This window comes from Mustela nivalis (assembly GCF_964662115.1).
Source record: "Mustela nivalis genome assembly, chromosome: 17".
Classification (NCBI taxonomy): Eukaryota; Metazoa; Chordata; class Mammalia; order Carnivora; family Mustelidae; genus Mustela; species Mustela nivalis.
In genome coordinates, this window is record NC_139036.1 from 49,573,932 (window position 1) to 49,593,607 (window position 19,676).

The following is a 19,676-nucleotide window of genomic DNA, read 5'->3' on the forward strand; positions in this document are numbered from 1 at the left end:
TGAATACATTTCCTGGAGAATTATGAATAATTTGGAAACATTTTGGCTGGGTGAGGGAAAGCCTGAGACTGTTGTGGGCTCAGAAACAAGCAGGTGGCCTGGGGCTCGGGAGCCAGCGCCCCCGAACCCCTCATGTGTTCCTTTCTGAAACCTTCCTCGCTGCCTGGGGCTTGGCTGGGAGCCCGTCCTACTGCTGCTCCATCCTGGGGCAGGGTGACCGGCTGTTTTGCTTCTAAGGCTCATTCTATACACTGGCCCCTTTTCTACCCAACCGATGGAGGTGTGCCTGGCGAGGCAGTGTCCCCCAGATGTGCACTGGCCGCAGGACTGCAGCTCTGGGTACGCTGGGGCCCTTTTTGGGTTCTGACGTCTACAGCCCATAAAAGAGGGCAGAGGAAGTGGCTCCTTCCGGGGCTGACACACTGTCTACCCCACCTCTTCCTCCAATCAAGGGTTCCCAGGACAGACTAGGCCCGTCAATCTCAAAGACCGTCCCGTGGTCGTGTGTCACATGAATTTTAGGCAAACAGCCAGAGAGTAGAAATGAGGAGGTGCGAGCTGGGAGACGCGTCTGGGGGTCAACGGGAAAGAGAGCAGCGCCGTAAGACCTGGTCACTGCTTCCGTGTTGGATGCTCTTGCTGTCGCAGGAGGCCGGCTTCTCTGAGGGCCTTGCGTTAGCACGGTGTCTCACCGCAGAGGTGCTCATCACAAGACTGGGAAGCCTGGTTCTAGCAACAGGTGGAAGAAAAATCTGCAGCTTCTGAAGAACCTGCGGATAGTGCCGGAGGGTGGCTGGGCCCAGGGGGACTGTTGGGACTGGACAGTCGTCTCGTGAAGCGTGTGTGCGCGGGAGCAAAGGGCAGATCGTTCCGGGGGCAGCAGGATGGACAGCGCGCTTCCGGTGTGTCCGCACACGCACGCAGCAGGAAGGCCGTCTTCCTGGCCCTCCAACCCCGAGTCACTAACAGTAACAGGGCTGGAAAGGAAAAACCAAACGGAGTCCAGCCGGGGACTGTGACAACAACATCACGCCTACACAGACGTACTAGGTAGACTGCAGTCAAACGCTTCCTGATGTCCCCAAGAGGAAGAGTGGCATAGGAGTGGAAAATGGCGCTGGGGAGCGAGGAGCGAATGTCATCTCGGAAATAATCCCCGAAAACAAAAACTTTTGTTTGCAGGTAGAATCAAATATTTATATATATATTTATATATATATATATGTATGTATATAAGCCTAATTGATCATGTAAAATAGCCATTCATTTCAAAATTAGATCTACGATAAAAAATTAATATATCCGATACAGGGCCAGTGTGTGGGGTACGCGAGGAGTGGGGGCGGGCGGAGGGGAAGCACGCGCAGCTGGGAATTAAGCGAAAACTTAATCATAAAAGCAGATTAGAAACAAGAGCCTTCACAAATATAGCACAATTGTGTCTTATAAAATTATTATAATACTCTCTTTATACTTGGTACGATTATATCAATAATATAGATTCACTTGTTATTAAGGTTTCTTAGAAACATGCAAAATTCATTGCATGATGCATCTGCAAAACATATTAAAATCCTTCTAGCAATAAGACATCTTCGAGCTGATATGCACCCAGGTTTTCCTGACTCTACAGCTTCAGGTGTGTCATTCAACATGAACCGGACGTAGGGGACCAAACTGTATTGGTTTTCATCCCTTAGCGGAGGTCAAGGGCTGGGGATGGGAGGAAGATTGATCCATGGAGACTTATGCTCTAGTCGACGCTCTGTTAAGTTACTGTACACCGTACTCGTGTGGACGACACCGCAGCCTAGTAAATAAATAAGTACAAAAGGGGTGGGGGGGGGCGTCCGTATCAGCTTCTGAGGACGTAGGTAGCAAAATACTGGTTGAGGGGTGGGGGTTGGCTAACAACTCTCGCGATAGTGGTATGATTGCTGATGGCACCCTGGATCGCAGAGTAATCTCCCAGAGATTAAAATGAACACACACACACACACACACAGACACACTGGTTTGTCCTTGATCTGAAATGATTTCACATGCTCTTTTAGCAAAGTCTTTAGAAGATTTGGCCTCTTAAAAAGAAATGCAAGTATCAAGATAATTTATCAACCAAACAGGGGAGCTGAAAGGTTCACCCGACGCTCATCTGAGGTTCGTTCTCTCTCCTTCTGAAGACCAGTAATCACTGGACCGTGACTGGGTGAAGACTGTCCACCCCTGGTAACACTGAGCTTGCGAATGACTCATGGGCGGGGGCATGATTCATCTCGGCCTCTCGAATTCTAGGGACTGTTTCCACTGAGGCAGAGAAAAAGAAGCAGCGGGTATTTCAAAGCCTCCCCCCCCACCCCCAATCCCACCTGGCTCACATTCTAGGCTCCCCCGTTCTTTCGTTCCAAAGACGTCTCAGGTGGAGAGTCACTGGCCCCGGGACAGGTTCATTTTAACATCTCTGGTTGGGGGGACCCCAAGGGTGGAAATCGACAGAGGGGCAAGGAAAAATATATCAAATCGTACCAAAAAAAGGCAGGGGGAGAGCTTGTTTGCTTTCTAGGAAGGGTTAACCTACAGCCAGACAGGACTTCGACGTAAGTAAACTGGACACTGTACATTATACCATCTTCCACTAAGATAATGTTCTTGGTTGTAAGAGAGAGACCCTGAACAGTTACTCACATTGGGACTAATAACCCTAAAATTTTCAGGCCCCCCTCCCCTCAATCTGGAACAAGAGAAAAGGCCATGGCCTTAAAATTTTAGGGTTAAGGATTCATTTCCCACCGTGGGGGGGCCTGGGGGCCGGGGAGGCGTTGGTTCTCGGCGGCGGGTTTCATACTGCGCTCTGTAAGATGGGGTGCACAAACTGAGGGTTGACATACGAGAACCCCTCGAAATCAGACTGGTCTATGTTCGCAATGACCAGCTGATCGGGCGGGGTCAAGACAGGCTGGCCTCGCGTGAAGAACTTGTCGAAGTTTTCTGCGCCTTTGCCACACTGCGGAGAAGAGAGAAAAAGTAGGACAGGTCAGTCATTATTGCAAAGCACAGGGGGTGGCTCTCTGAGAGGCCTCTGCAGGGACGAGCGTGGCCCGGGGGGCACTGGGACTGGACAAGGCAGGAAGAATTCTGGAGAACCTGCACACCTACTGGGTTCCAAAGCCAGCCACAGCAAACAATCACGCAGAGTCACTGGGCTGTAAACCTTCGATTACCCTTGGAACTGAACCCCTCCAGGGAAAGGCACTGCTGATAGTAAAGGCAGCAGCAAGGACACGGCTCGTTTTATTTCACTTCCACTTCAGAGAGCAGAGCGGGCTGTGAGCGTGATGCCACACGCAAGGGGCCACGAGTCACAGTCCACGCTGAAAGGCCAGGATTTCGGGCGGGAATGCAGACAGTGACCTCTGAGCCAAGAGGCTGAGATTTCTGTCCCACACGTGGTTCTTTGCAACCACAATTGTATTAAAGTAAGAGCTGTGTTATTCATGCAACTGGAAAGTTCTAAAAACCCCAGTCCCCAGTCTTCAACCAGGACTGAGGCTGGGGTGGTAGCAAGGTTGGGACATTCGCCCTGGGGCCCAGCTGGGCTTCAGCGTATCTAGATCTATTGGGTCAACTGCAGGTTGATACGGAGTTTCTTCACAGGTGGTCTCGGGCCGGAGGGGTTTTGCTTGGGGGCCCTGAGCAGGGGGAGCACAGTCTCCTCTCTGCCTTGGCAATTCCTTTCCTCCAGGGTCCACTGGGGCACTCAACCCAGACAGGGCTGCAGGCACCGCCTGCAAATCAGACCCCAAATCGGGGGAAGGGGTGTCTTCACTTTCTCAGCTGCTCAGGAGGGTTGTGGCACGGTGACGTCCCCGGGACCCCAGATGACTCTGGGACACGGGCGATACCAATCACGGCATTGCCCATGTTGCAAATGACCACCCTCCTACCTGCTGGTACCACGGGCCGACACGAATCATTTCCGAGTTAGCACAGTTTTACACTAACCAGGCATCCCTGCATCCTCAACAGAGGACAGCTCTAGTTACACTGTGAAGAGGGGAGCGGGGGGGGGCATCCCACTCCCGCGAGTGTAGAGTGGCCAGAAGAGCCACGCCCCCTCCCTGGGCTGCCATGGAAGTTGAGGGCACAGTGTTTCGCGAGGACCCCAGCATGCGGTGAGAGCGCAAGGGTTGCTGTTATTTTTGTAAGGCCGGTTTAGTCTCACAGACCGAATTCCCACTTCTTCTACATCTTCCCCATCTTCTAGAAGGTTTCCTTGAGAATCTAGCTTCCTTAGGCTTTGTCCACCCCGCTCCTGAGGCACGTTATGAGTTCAAGTGAGGTCTTTCACAATGGACGGTTTTCCTTTCAGAGGGTGTTTTCGTATTCACGAGTGACCACCCATTCCGAACCCGGGAGATTCCACACCAGGGGACTGTATGGGGCGCTGCTGGCCTCCCCGTGGAGGCCATGCTGTTGGGCTTGCTCATCCCGCAGGCCCTGCCCCCTGCACGAGAGACGTGCTGTGCTAGAGGAGGATGCCTTTTGGGAATTTGGTTAATCGACACCCAGCACTGTAGGTGCTCCCAGCGGCCGGGACACGTGCTCCCTTAAAAAGAGATCATTCGCATTTCTTTTGCTGGTCACTAACCACGCAAAGATGCAAAGAAGGAACTTCTAGGAAAAGTGATAGGTGAAGTCTCAAAGAGGAAGAGGAAGGTAGCCAAGTAAAACGTGTCTCCGGCCATCCAAGCTGGGATTTGCTGAACTGTTCGGGGAAAAGCGGCACAGGTCTGACCCTTCCTTTGGGTACCATTGTTAGGGCATTCACAGGTCATCTTCTAATGGGAGGTTCCAAAAGCCATGGCTCAACTGCCAAATAATGCAACAAAATACTAGAAGAAGAGTCCCCAAGGTCTAAAAAGACAACCACATATACATCAGCACCGAGAGGCCCGGGGATGGGGACGGATGCTCAAGGACTTGAGATTCTAGAACTGCTGACCCGGGGATGGTTACTCCTAAGGGCTGCCACAGTTCGTGAAGTGAAGCGTGGTAACACACGGGGCAGAAACCCTCGCTGCTTCAGGCCTCGTGCTGTGTGGGCTGCCGGGCCACAGCTAAGGGGGCTTGCGGAGACCAGGCCAGTCCAATCCCAGCTCGGTGATCACACTGCACGGGAGGAGGACCGATGGTCTCAGAACACCCAGACACCTTTTCCTTTTCCTTTCCACTCTAACTTGCTCTGGAATGTTCCCTGGTCCTAAAGAGAGAGAAATCACACTCCAGCAAAGGAAAGCCTTGGTTAAAGCCCATTCACTGAGCTGCAGGGACAGGCTGAAGGCCAAGAATAAAAATGCAGCTTGAGCGAGTGGATCTCAGCGAGCCACGGGCAGGAAAGCCCTGGAAGCGCTGCAGGTTGCATCCCAGGTTCAGATGAGACCCAAAACTCGGAAGGACCTCTTGTTCCAAGGGAGCTCCTGTCAGACGGATGCTGCTTTCCCCATCTCAAAGAGCAGAGATTTTAATCACAGGTTTGGTACTATGAGAAATAGCACTTATTTTTCCACCACGGAGGGTCTCTCTTAATGCGTTAAAAAATGAACCCTCCATAACTCAGTGAATTAGCTCAGAGATAAACAATCTTCTTTAGGCCAAACAAGAGAGGATCTTGACCTGATCATTTTTCAAGATGTTTATGAAGGAAACTGTGACTACCCTCCCATCTCTACCCACCAATGACTAGAAAGGATAATGAAAACCAGTGCTTTTGCATCTTCAGGGAAAAAATAAAGCCTTCAACAAGCTGTTATATTTTAAACACAGAAGATTCCTCCTGCCGTCTATGGGCCAACCCTACTCTTAACCATCGTCTTCTGCGCAGCAAGACTCAGGCGCCATCTTGAATATGGGAGGGATGAAGAAGACCCCCAGAGAATGAAGGGTTCAGGGGACATTGGGTGATACTTGAGAAAGATTGAGTGGGTGACAGTGGGGGTGAAGAATGAGGCTGGCCAGACTACAGACATCCTCTCAACCTTCCTCAGAGATGGTGCAAGAAGGTTATTACCATGGCCACGGGAAGAGCAGCCTCTCCACAGTGTGTGACAACAGGCAGGGTGGGGTTAGCCATGGCCTCAGAGCTCGAGGCCGCCTGCCGCTGTACACAGGATTTGCTACTTGGGAGCAAAATCCCCTGGCAGAATGTTTATTTCCTTCACCTCCAAAGGCTACCCACACCTGTCCCCAGTGGAGGCTTCTGCCATCTGGGATGCAAAGCACCACACAACTGGTGGGGACAAAGATGGAGGAGAGGAGGGCAGCAGGAGGCACCAAACGTGGCTGGGCCAGTGTGTGAGCCAGAGAGAAGGACCCACCAGAGGTCCAAAGCCCAGGGTACAGCTTTGGGAAACTCACCCCACTTCTTTGTAAAGATAAAAGGGGGATGTGAACGTCCACCTTCCAAGGCAATTGTGGAGATCAAAGGACTGAGAGTGTGTGCAATCCCTTCTCACCATCAGGCATGCTACAACTTAAGGCACAGCCCATAATCAGCATGTAAAGGGGATAGGGTTCATATGTGAGGGATGAAGGAACACCATTAATAATCTACCTGCCTTACTTAGCTCTGGATTCGGGACATATATGTCCTTTGTTGTTCTGACATTCCTACCTATTTGGTGAACTCATCAGTTAGTAAAATGAACCCAGGAGAAATCAGGCACAGTAAAGATGGGACAAAACATGGGAAAATGCTGACTGCAGGTGAACTTTGGGATCACAGCACTTCCCATCCATGGTCCTGGATGGTGCGTGGTCCACTCAACACCTGGCGCACCCTGAGGGCCGTGGGGAGAGATCGCCTGCCACGCACAAGTCGGCTTCTCATGATTCTTACCTGGGAGAGGCCACTGAGAACGCACAATACATGTGTTGGTCTCATTCCTGTCCTTTACCTTGGTGTCTCAGTCATGTAGATTATAACCCCACGGTCACTGGTATGGGAATTAGGGTGAGTATGAGTAGCTCGAAAACACTGCCATTGCAAAGCAAAACTGAACCAAACCCAGAGGAGCAGGCAGAGCGTGAAACCAAGCGAGAGGAAAGGCATGTTGCAAGAGGAAGAAAAAAGGAAACTTATTGTGGTGGGGAGTGTCTCTGGCTGTTGCCAGATGTAACAGGGCCTGCTTCATCTTAGGGGATCCTGTGTTTCAGTCCCACTGTGTGGTGGTTCTAGTGCAGCATTAGTAGGAACCCTGCTGACATCTGTGCATGGCTTTCTGACTCGTGGTTGTGTGCGAACTTCATTTAGTTACATAACTGACAGTAGACATGAAAGGGAATATTCTGCTTTGAGCCTCCTGGGAGGTCATGTTCACACCAGGGGACCATCCAGTGAGGGGCCTGAGGCCCCAGGCAGCAGCCCTTTCTATGACCAGCATGCTCAGGGAACGGTCTTCCGTGCATGACCCAACACTAGCAGGAGCACACACCTGGGGTTAAAAAGTGGGGTTAGTTTGCTCATTTAGTCACTCAAGGATCTGGAAACGTGCTCACCGAAGGCCTGGATGCCCACTGCAGCCAGTGCATTTTGGTACAGAAAGTCTGGAGAATAAGAACGGACAGAGGAGAGTATTTGGAACAAAGAGTCAGTGCCTGTGGTGGGAACTTGAGAATCAGAATGGCCGGTGTAAAGGACGCCACAGACCCACATGCACTCACGTGTGAACATCTCCCAGATATATCACTGGGTGAAAGGTCCAAGGTGAACAACGGAACGTGTGGTACAACCTTGCTGTGGGTATGATCACACACGCTCACAGCTTTCCAGAGGCTTACGGAAGAGATAGTAATTAGTGGGACCTGCATTTGGGGCGGAGGAGATCGCGTCTTGTCATTTTGTATCCATCTTTCCTTGCTTACCTATCTCGCCACAGTGAGCTAATGTTTTAATAATGATTTCTTAAAAAGGGATTAGGACCTCCTTCACCTCCTGCCAACACCACCTGTAGTGATAGACCGGAGGTTTTCGTTTCTCAGACAAAATTAAACAGTGCTCAGTGATCTGTTGCCTTGGAGCACGGGTCAGGAATCCGCGAGTCATCCTTGTGCAGGGGCCAGGCTAAATCTTCTCTGGAGCGTTCTAATTTCAGCACACGTGCTACCCAGGCGAGCACTAGAGTGCACCTCCGGAATGGCCAGTGCTAGACCAGGGTGAGCCGGTTCTTTTGATGGGTTTGTTCACAGACTCAGGCTTTCAGCCACACATTAGCTCAGCGGATTCTTGCAGGTGTCAGAGCCACGTATCTGTGAGCGGATAGTCCTGGCTCATCCCGGCCGTATTCTGTGGAACAGGAATGTGAATTCCACTTGGCCTGGCTTTATGCCAACGGCCAGCTTGGGAGGATTCAAGGCTCCTTTCCCAAAACAGGCTGTGGGGATGACCATCGTGTTGGAGACTGTCACTTCAGACAATGGGAGGCTGTCCGTTCACACACCATGAGGCACACGGGCTGTGCGATGAACCCCATCCCTCGCCACCGAAGCTCCCCGAGTCTGGTGACAGAGCTACTTACTTATCTGGATTGTTATTTTAAACATCTCATGTCTTCCCATTTCTCTTTCAAGCAGAAGAGCACTTGGAGGTGCCTGGGTGGCTCAGTCAACTAAGACTCTGCCTTTAGCTCCGGTCATGATCCCAAGGTCCTGGGATCAAGTCCTGTGTCAGGCTCCCTGCTCAGTGGGGAGCCTGCTTCTCCCTCTCCCTCTGTCCCCACCCCCCCACTTGCTCGTGCACATGTGCTCTCTCGTAAATTAATTAACAAAATCTTAAAAAAAAAAAAAAGAGCACTGGGGAGGGTAGTTATCAAATAGGCAGACTCCTTGCCTCTCATCAGCCCAACGGAAGCTGGCTTAGGCTGGTCTAAAGGCACAAATCACACCGAGGGCACCATGAGGCGGCAGGCTCTGGTCTCCAGAGGCTGGTTAGGGTTCACGTATTGGTGGAGCTCCCGGAGTCTTGAGAATCTCTCACTTTTCCAGGGCATCACAGTTCCTGGTGCCACTGAACGGCAGGAGAATGAACCTATCTACTATCCAGGAGGACGACTGCATGAAGCCCAAGGCTGCCCATGGCACAGCGCGCTCAGACCAGCGCTCCGGGTCCCTCCTCCTTCTACTGGGATGGTCACCACTCTGCAGAATGACCTTTCCCGAGGGATCCTTCAGAAGAGCGGTGGCCTTGGTTTGAGGCAAGACGCATGGAACACGTAGGTGTAAGGAGGCATCACATTTGCAACTTACTCTCAAATGGTCCAAAAAAGAAAAAACCAAAACAAACCCGCCCGTGTGTGTGTCTGCACACACGCACACTCAGCGACGTAGAGAAAGAATGATAAAGCAAATGTGCTAAAATGTTAACATTTAGGGAATCTGGGTGAAGCCAATGTACCAATTCTTTGCGCTATTTTTACAACTCTTCTGCAACACTGAAATGAGATGCTACTTCAAAATTAATTATTTTCAAAAATTAAAAAGGCATGCTGCACTGACTTTGGGAATTAAACCGGCATCAAACTTTCCAGACAAGCTAATGGCACCGTGAAATGCCTTGTTTCACTGCACTCCACAGACCCTGTGTTTTTGGTAAATCGGAAGTCTGTGGCAGTCTGGGATCCAAAAAGTCTACTGGCACGATTGTTTCCAATTGCATTTACTCACTTCTTGTCTCTAGGCCACATTTTGGTAATTCTCACAATATTTCAAACATCTTCATTATTATATTTGTTACAGTGATCTGTGATCAGTGACAGACCTCTTTAAGAGCTCCCGTGATGCTTAGCACTTTTTAGCAACAAAGTATTTTTAAACAAAGATACATGCGTTGTTTTTTCTTCTTAAGATACAATGTTAGTGCACACTTCCTAGACCAAAGGATGTGTAAACGTAACTTTTAGATGCACCGGGAACCCCCCAAATTCATTGCCTCACTTTACTGTGTCATGTACTTCATCACATCGTGGCCATCTGGAACCAAACCCACAGGCACCCCGAGATACACCTGTAAAAGATTTCGGGGTGACTGGGAAAATGAACTTGACTGTACAATCTCACTACCACGGCACCCACGTTTGTACCCACTGTTCCTATTCTCTCTGGCTCTTGCCGCCAAGGATGGCAGCATCCTGATGAAAGTTATATTTTTCCCCTCTCTTTTTTTTTGATAAAATAAGGACAGCAATCTCCCCAGAAAGGCTCTCCATGACAGACAAGCCTATTTCCAAAGGGCTCTGCTGATCTACCAACTCAGGAATATATTTTGCGGTGTTAACTTTATAGATTAATCTCTCTTTCTCTCTCTAATAACCACTTAAGTATCAGGAAGGTTTTTGGCTCACCTGTGAACTAGCTATTCTGCTCCTAGGTGCCAATGGATAGAATTCAAAAAAGGTAAAAAAAAAAAAATCAATTAACATTCCAATTCTGATATATGTAGAAACTGTTATTTATCATGGGCAGGATGAATGGGAGCTTGAAGGCTGCTCTTGGGCATTTTATTCACATGAATAATAAATCAGGGGAAAAGCCTACAAAATTCAAAGCAACACTGGATCAGAGTCTTGGGCTCATGTGTGCCTCGAAGGGCATGCTCAGCCTTTGATTATTCAAGCAAAGCAGAAAGAAGGCGCTCTCCTTCCCTGCACGGGTTCTCAGGATGTGGGGCCAAGTAGGCTTGGCTGTGCCATATTTTCCCCTGGAAACCTCCTCTCGCACCTGATGCCATGGGAGGCAGCCTGGCCCCTTGCTTTTCTCCCTCAGCAACTGAACATTTACCTTTTCAGGAGCGACATCTTCTTTGAATTAAAAATTAAAAAAAAAAAAAAACTTTCTTACATGGACTCTTCTGAACATTAATAAGCCTCTATGGGGACTCAGGCTTGTTTAGAACATTGGCCAAATGCTGAGCGGACAGGCCTTGGTCTGTGGATCGGAGGCTCTTAGGCTGTTGTGTTTTCTTTCAGAGAAAAAGGAAACCAGTTCACTGTGTGCTTTTTTTTCTGTAAAGAAGGAGAGTTATGGGGCACCTGGGTGGCTCAGTGGGTTAAGCCTCTGCCTTCAGCTCAGGTCATGATCCCAGGGTCCTGGGATCGAGCCCCACATCAGGCTCTCTGATCAGCGGGGAGCCCGCTTCCTCTTCTCTCTCTGCCTGCCTCTCTGCCTACTCGTGATATCTGTTTGTCAAATAAATAAATAAAATCTTTAAAAAAAAAAAAAAGGAGAGTTATGAGAGAGAGAGAGTGAGCTCACCTCCAGGAGAGTATAACACAGCTGTTTTTCTTTTTGCTTTTGTTTGACATAATCAACCAGTACATAAGTGATGGATGCATCTTCTAGAAAACTGTCTTCACCTTCACAGTTGCACACAGCCTGCACACGCAGGCTTTTGGGGACGTGGCTCTGCCAGACCGGACTCCCCTCCCCCTCACCGGCCTCCTGGGGGCAGGCTGTTCCCTGGCTCTGCCGCTTGTATGCCTGGGATATGCAGCTCTGAGCCCCTAGACTCGCCACCATCGGAGGTGATGGCCACAGTCCCACACACCTGATGCCGGCCACGTTCCTCTCTCCACTTGGAACGCAAGTCAATTCAAACCGAATCCAGAACACCGCTGCTCGGCAGGGCCTGAACGCCCCATCCCCGTGAGGTGGGAAGTTCTGTGCGGAGCGCCCTGACAGATTTATGCATCACAAAGGCTTGATTTTGTGGGAGCCAGGAGAGAATGGCCCCTTAACCCCCTAAATCTCAGGGAAATGGGTTCATGCTGAACAAGCAAAAGCATTGAGCAAACTTCACAAATGCAGACCAGCTTCGCCCGCTGGGGCTCTCGATTTGGTTCGGAGGGGAGGTGTTCCCCGGGAGGGGTTTGGCACACATGCGGTCCAAGTGTCAGTCACCCGGCAGCAGGGGACGGCGAGGAGGTCTTGCTTTGTCTCCCTCTGAAAGGACAAAACTGCCCATCGGAGAATACTGGGCTCCAGAGTTTTTCTGTTCCCTCTTGGCTTTTTCATTAGTCCTGGGTTAGGGAGCTACATTTTTCATCGAGGAAGCAGGGACACATCACGGAGCCCCTCGAACGTGCCAGTAGCTCTTCTTGGAGGCTGGGACCCCAGCGTGCCGTGTGCGGCCTCTGCTTTTGCACTGTTAGAAATGTCCTCTCCCGCTGCCCAGACCGTCCTTGGCGTGTGTAGTCTCCACTCCAGCATGGCACCTCGGGAACAGAATGACATCCCAGAGGTGGCGGAGATGCCCCTTTGGCCAGGATTAGGAGCCAAATTCTGCTGCTCTGCACGTGGCGTGGTGAAGGCACTGGGAGCTCTCCCGGGAGCCCCAACTTTCTGGTCGATCTCTGTGTCCTTGATCCTCTTCGGCCCCGGGACAGGAAGTCTGCTGCTCACTCCCGCCGCGGCTTGCCCCGTCCCCAGCTCCGCTTTGTGTCCCCTGCTGCCCCCTCCACTGCCCGTGAGTACATTTTCCAGCATCTTCCTTTCCAGCATACAGTTCTCCGGCCGGACATAGGCTCTGGCCTGGGAAAGCTCCCTGTGAGCAGAGGCTGTCCCTCCTTCTGCTCTGACCAGAGCTCTCAGCAAGCAGGCCTTTGGCATGTGGTTTTGGCTTCTGTATTGGAGTTCAAGGGCTGCTGTGAAGGAGGCTCTATCTTCTTTCCTTTTATGTTCGCTAGTGTTCAGCTAAAAACACAAAGAGCAGCATTCCAGGAATACACACACACACATACACACACACACACTCTACTGCTCGTGGCTCAGCTGCCCACCGCAGTTAGGACTCTGCTTCTGGTGATTTCCACGGCCCACGGGGAACAGTGCAGTCAGATTCCGGGCTCCGGACCCGAGTCACCCGCTTGTCCCCCTATATCTGAATTTAAGGCCCCAGTGTCCACAGAAAGCAGGTGACCACACAAACAGACAACGTCTTCTGAGGCCGAGGTGAGGACACATTGAAGGAGCTGGGTCTTACGGCTGACTTTGGCTCCCTGTCATCCCTTTCTGGAAAGCGACTGACAAGTGGCTGTATTTCGATTCACACCTACAGCAGGGTGAACGAGTTCTCTCCGCTGTTCCTGTACAGAAACTGAGCTGTGTGTATGAGGCTACTGTGTGCCTTTCATATTTTAAGGAGGCTAAACAAATACGAAAGGGGATGAAGAGAATCCCTAACGGAACGGTCCTGAGACCGTCGGCAGCGGGCAGCGTTCTTCATCACGGCCTTTACACCCCAGCCCCCCACCAAGCCAGGCTTTGTACACCGAGGGGAATGACCCCATGAAAATGCCCTGAGATCGGGGTTTGGGACCCGCTAGGAGAAGGTGGGGGAACAGACAGACGAGGGTCCTGCTGGACACGACGATTCAGGAGGGAGTCAACTGACCTGATTCATTTTAGTTTTGCTTTACTTGGTGCTAAGAATATCTTGGAAAAGTAGAAGTGGGCTCCCCACTAGCAGTTTTATTCTGAGAGGACACACAAGCGTACTTGACGGGAGGTCGCTGCTCTAAGAACAAAGCCTGTGCCGACCAGCCAGTGACTCAGCCACCCCAGGAGGGTCCCTTTTCCCTGCTCATGGGCACCTGCCTAGGGGGAGACGGGTGTGGGAGCTTCGCCATCAGACCGAGGGCCAGAGCTGCTCTCGCTGCAGCCTTGCGGGCAGGGGCAGCACGGGGACACCCCAGAGACGGCGGCCGAGCTGGAAGACACTGTCCAGTGGTCCCCAGAGATGGGATGTGGGGGAAAGCAGCGTCCCTGGGAAGCACCGTGAAGGGGCAGGTGGCATGAGTTAAGAGCCCGATGTCTTAACGACCCCGAGGTTACCGCCAGAGATAGAAACGTCAAGAAAGGCCACGGCTGGTTGCCACCGACAGTCTTAGACGGGCAGACGGCTGTCCCTGAGATGGCGCGATGGTGTCGTGGGGGAGGGACACAGATCCCGGAGCCAGAACACCGCCTACCAGCTGTGTGTCTTCAGCCAAGTTACTCAGCCTCTCTGTGCCTTAGTTTACCCACGGAGCAGGGTTGTCGAGAGAGTTATTGAGCCGATTTGTAAAGAACAGGGCCTGACGCACAGTTTTTGTGGAATAAATGGGACAAACGGGGGTCCCGTGGGAGGAGTGTCTAAGAGGGCGGCAAGACCAGCATGGGGGGTGGGGGTGACTCGCGCTCCTGGCAGCAGGGGCCGTGGCCAGCACGGGAAGCGCAGCCGGGGCCTGCGAAGAGCTGGCTGGGACGAGTCATGCTTTAGGAGCAAAGCAAACCCTGGAGAGCGGGACGCGGTGAAGCATCCCGTCACAGACGCAGAGCAGAGAGGACATCCTGCTGGGCGCGCGAGCCCATGCAGCCCGATCGCCAAAGCTGAGGTGCCCCAGCTCCCTCTCAGCTCTTGGGGGGGGGACACTCGGCAGCCCCCTGACTGGTGGGCACAGGCCCTGTGGTCTGGTCTATGCTGACTCAGAGCCCAGATCGAAGTTGAGACGGTGCCTGGCCGTGTTCTCACCCCGCAGAGGCCAGGGGCCACGAGCCTCCTCTCTCCAGAGAAGGGGTGGGTGGAACCCCTCTGGGATTCAGGAACATGGGGCTCAGGGGCAAGCCACATCCCCTACTCACCACTTTGGGCTTGAAAGGCGGCTGGATCTCCCTGTTCTCGAGTTTCTCCCAGTCGATCCTCCGGAAGAAGGCATGCTCGCGCACGTCCCTCTCCCCTTCTGGCCCGCAACCCAGCCGCTTGCCTGGGTGTTTGGTCATCAGCTAGAAAACAGCAGAGAGAGGGCGCAATGTGTGACACGGGGACCGGAGGTGACGACACCGTACTGTATAACTGAGATACGCGGAGAGAGTAGAACTTAAGTATTTTCTCCCCAAAAGACAAGAAGGTAATTGTGTGAGGTGATGGGTGTGACTTCTAGATGGCGGGAAATCTCCCGCAGTGCGTATGCCTGTCGAACCACCATGGGGCACGTTTTCAACACACTGCGATTTTATTTGCCAATTACACCTCAATAAAGCTGAAAGAGAGAGAAAAAGACCCTCCCTCCCCTGCCACGCACACTAAAATTAGGAGAAAAAGAAAAGGCTGCACGATAGCACCTTCCCTTTGCCGGCTCTGCTACGAGCCTGACGGTGTGGATGCCTGAGGAGCACCCCGAGAAATCGGTGGCTGGCACAGAGTGACCCCAACTCGCAACCATGCTATTGACAGTATGAGTTTTTCTACAGCGATTTTTTAATGATAAAGGACACCGGGAAGCGACGTGGCCCCACAGCCAAACATAAGAATTTAATCAGGTGTCTTCGTACACTACCTGCATGAGAGCTGCCATTCTGTAGGTCTCTAAAAAATATGGATGCAAAAAGGGAGGCCATCACTAAAAACTGTGAGTGCTGATAACAGGCATCATATACCTGTTTACTGCCTGGACCCAAATGTGTTCATCAAAGACTCATGCGCTGGGAAAAATAAATGCTTGTGACCGGCAGGTGTTAATTCTCATGCATCTACTGTGGAAGACAGAGGCGAACACGGGTTATAAGCTCTGGGGTCGGGCCTGGCTCTCCCTGTTCAGATACGTCAACAGTGCCCTGCTCTCGGAAGATGCCGGATAACTGCGTCCCACATGATCCCGATCAAACGTGCCGGAAAATGTTAGGAGTGTATTATATTCTATATTCCACGGGGTCTGATGGTAATTTCGTGGCATAAAGCTTTACAGTGAAAAATTAACCAGGTCAGGACCCGGTAATTTCTGTTCCTGGGTCTCTCCTCTGCAGAAAGGAGCTCCTAGGCTCCCCAAAACACAAAACCTAGAAGTTTCGGCGCAGTTCTATATGTAACAGCCCCAAACCAAAGTGGAAACAACCCAAACCTGCGCCCCTCCCCACCGCCCTAGCGTGAATAAGTCAACGGTGGTGTGACCACACAATGGAATGTTCCGTGGGCAGATGGAAGACGGTGTCCACGCGGGGATCTGGAGAAATGCCGCAATCACCATGTGGGGTGAAAGACGCCTCGTCTGGGGAGCGTCTGCTATAGGAGCGCATTTGTGCCAAGTTCGAAACAGACAAGGCTAATCCCCGCAGGGACGAGCGGGGACACTGCTTATCCGGAGGGGCGGCGCGTCACTGCAGGACAGGAAGGGAGGGGGCGTCTAGGGTGTCGGAAACCGTCCCTTTCCTGACCTGGGTGCAGTCACCCGGGTGTGTGTGTTTTGTGAAAATTCACTGATCTACACACCCATGACTCGGGCCCATTTCTGCACGCATGTTTGATCTCAAAAAAAAAGAGAATCGAATGAGGAATACCCAAGGCACACCAGGTCAGGCAAGGGAAGAGACGGAACATTTTCCGAGGACCCGAGGTTATTTCTGGTAACTCCTGGCACACTTTCATGAGGTGGATGAGAAACTACGATTAGCTGCCGGGGCCAGAGCTCCAGGCAGAATGGGGAGCAGAGCCTCCTTTCCAGGCCGCCATGTTCCTCACGGCTCCCTGCAGGTCACCAAGCGGTGGCCCTTGGTGGCTGGAAGCAGAGGCATGGGTTTGTGGGCTCTCTGCCACCTCTCTCAGAAGCAGAACTACGGGAAAGAGATTTCCCCCATTCATCTTCTCGGTCCGCGATTATAAAAGGAATGCAGGTCTACTTACTCCTTTGCAGATGGAAACGGCCTCCTTGGACAAGGATTTGGGATAAGAGACGTTATGCTCCATTATGGACTGAAATAGCTCGTCTTCGTCCTCACCGTCAAAGGGAGGCTGTTCCGGAAAACAGAGACAGGGGAAAGCAGGCAGGATGATTCATTAGCGTGGCGCCTGGAGAGCCCCATCAGTGCCAAGACACACACCGGGCTTCTGGGCACCCCACTGGCTGTGGACTTCGCTCAGTGAAGTTGCTGGTTTATTTGGTTATCTTTCATTAGGTTGGTGGTTGTGTGTTTTTCACTCTTTTCCTCTCTTTAGTTATCCTGCCTTGGGCAACCCAAAACAATCTTTAGGGAAAACACTCTTGAGTCATGCTTTTAATGCTTTGCAAATAAATTGTAATTAATCCATTAATCTTGCAATTTTGTGTTAAAAATTTAATTATGATCAAGTTAGGTTACAGATGGCTCTAGTGTGTGGAGTGGGGGCGGGGGGAAATGATGGTGCCTTTGGCTTCTAAGCGTGAGGTGTTGCGGCCATCAGGACATGGGCTGAAAGGGCTTCCCCAGGTCCAGAAATTCACACCAGGGCCCTTCTGACCCAACAGGCAGCTGCTCTGTAGAGAGCCTCGCACCTGCGTGGTAGCAGTGCCGGGAGCTCAGCTTCCACTAGACACTCCCCTCTCTTCCTCTGCGGAGTTTACACTCCCCACAGGGCGAGCAGGAGGCATGGCAGTGCTGTGGGCACTCATGGCTTTAAAGTTATGCGAATCTGTACCGAATTCCAGCGCCACCATCTTCTAGCTGGGTGTCCACAGGCAAGCGACCTCCCTAAGATAGAGTTTTCCAGTGTGTATAACGGGGTTCCCTGGTGAGTCTGTAAAACCCACGATAGTCTGTCCCGTGCCCAGCAGGTGCCTGCTGCAGGGTGCCCAGTGGTACTGGTGTTTTATTGAAGCAGAGGGACTGTCTTAGAACGGGCTGCTAGAATCCTCGGGAGAGCTCAAGGCGTCCTTCCAACTTTCTCCTCCAGCACGTCTTTAATCCTGAAGACGTCTGGCAAATTACCTGTCACTCTGGAGGGACAGCGCATGGGATAAGTAGGTTTATGGGGAATTTCTTAATGTTCCCTTTAGGCTTAGCTAACCTTGGGTTTAGCAAAAGAAAGGCAGACCAGGGGCAGCCGTCACAGCCAAGACAATATCCGCATGTTTCATCTCGTCGCATTTTCCTTCTCATAGAAAAGAGGTGTCTCTGTCGCTCTGACTGACACGGGTAGGGCTCCGCTAATGCCCAGAGTCCAGCTTAAATGTCAACGCCCTCACGGACAAAGGCAGCTGTACTGTCGTCAGCAGGACAGCCCTTCTTACCAAATGTCTCCCTCCGAATGGGAGAGCAATGGGCCCAAGCAGACCGCTCCCCAGGAAAACACCCCTTGGGTCATTCCAACCTGCTCCTCTGACCCCCAGCCCTACTTTCCCCCCACCCCAGCACCCCCAGGACTGAAGAGGAGTTGGGTGAGGGGTCAGCCCACAGGAGTTACACCTACTCAAGGGAAAGACACTAAGTCTATAAGGAACCCTACGGTGGGACCAGGTCTGGGAGAGTGGGGGGTTGGGGCGGGTGCCACTGTGTTGCTGGGTCTTATTGTTACTACTGCTGCTGTTATTATTATTTAGTCCAGAAATATAAATAAATAGGGCTCTTTTTCAGTCGTAAGTACCTGGTGTAAAGGATGTTTAATTTGGTCAAAGCATGCAGGTGGGTGAGGAGAACTAAAATCAGCTCCCCTTGGGGTGCCTGGGGGGCTCAATCGGTTAAGCATCTGACTCTTGCTTTCGGCTCAGGTCCTGATATCGGTGTCGTGAGATCGAGCCCCACATCAGACTCTATGCTCAGCACGGAGTTGGCTTGAGATTCTCTCCCTCTCCCTCTGCCCCTCCTGCTCATACTCTTTCTCTAAAATAAATAAATAAATAAATCTTTAAAAAAAAAAAAAATCACCTTGCCCGTGAATGACTCCAATCAGAGCAGTAACAGGCCGGCACAGTGAGTTTCCCTGGGCAGAAGTACCATGGTGCCTGGGAGGCTCAGGGGCAAGGATGCTGGGCGTGGGCATGCCCCCAGCGAGAGCAGGAGGTCACCCAGGGCAGCCGGGAGTGCTGCTACTTCCATCTAGAGACACGGAGCAGGACAGCCCGAGGCTGGCCAAGAGCTACCGTGGAGGCCAGTCCTGTGGACCAACCCACCACCTCTCCTCTCTCTGACATCATGCAACCTACTTCTTCTGGACCCTGTGGTAGGACAACCACAAAATGCCCCCTTTTCCCTAATAAGAGATCCATACATGTGGCTGAGTTGGGGCCACAAGATCTTTATAACTGAAGCCAACATGGCAGGGTTTCTGATCAGGGCTGTGAACTGCACACCTCCAGGGGGCTCCACTCTCTCTGAATTTCTTTTGTGTTCGTACTCTACAATGTCACAGTGCCCAGCATGTGAGCAGGGCATGGGTGCTGCTCCTGGTGACCCATCCATGCCCCTCCATGCGCCCCTTAGGGCCACTGGCCAGGAGAAACGTTACCAGTAGAGCATCAAACCCACTGCAAAGGGCCCCTGGAACTTGGGCCCTGTGGTGACAGAGGCAGCAGGGAGACCCCACTGGCCCCTCTGGTATGGCTCAAGCACCAGTGGCCGGAATACTACGGGGGCTGAGGCACGGACCATCCTATCCAAAGGCTTAAGAGCAATTTTTCTTCAAAGAGAAACTCAGACAAATCATCCCAGGAGTCCTTGTCAGGGGAGGAGGCAAGAACCTCTGCATCTGAAGACAGTTTGGTCAATGCAGATCCCCCCAACCCCTGGCCCAGCCCCAGGCTGGTGTGGAAGATGGAATGTGGCAGGGGGAGCCTTCTGCGCAGGTCACTGGCCTATCACACCTGCTTCACTGTCTCCTGGCATGGGAACCACCTCGGCCCAGG

At 51.9% G+C, this 19,676-nt stretch overlaps 1 protein-coding gene across 1 annotated transcript in view; it reads right to left on the reverse strand.

The window, feature by feature from the left end:
- Positions 1–1,439: 1,439 nt before the first annotated feature.
- The window catches only part of PRKCA (protein kinase C alpha), a gene marked incomplete at its 5' end in the record, with an annotated part of 383,747 nt that continues 365,510 nt past the window's right edge, over positions 1,440–19,676 (reverse strand). The window contains 3 exons of the mRNA XM_082706673.1: positions 1,440–3,001; positions 14,668–14,808; positions 16,703–16,810. Coding sequence (XP_082562799.1) covers positions 2,837–3,001; positions 14,668–14,808; positions 16,703–16,810 — 414 coding nt within the window. The 3' untranslated portion in view covers positions 1,440–2,836. The remainder of the gene's footprint in view (positions 3,002–14,667; positions 14,809–16,702; positions 16,811–19,676) is intronic.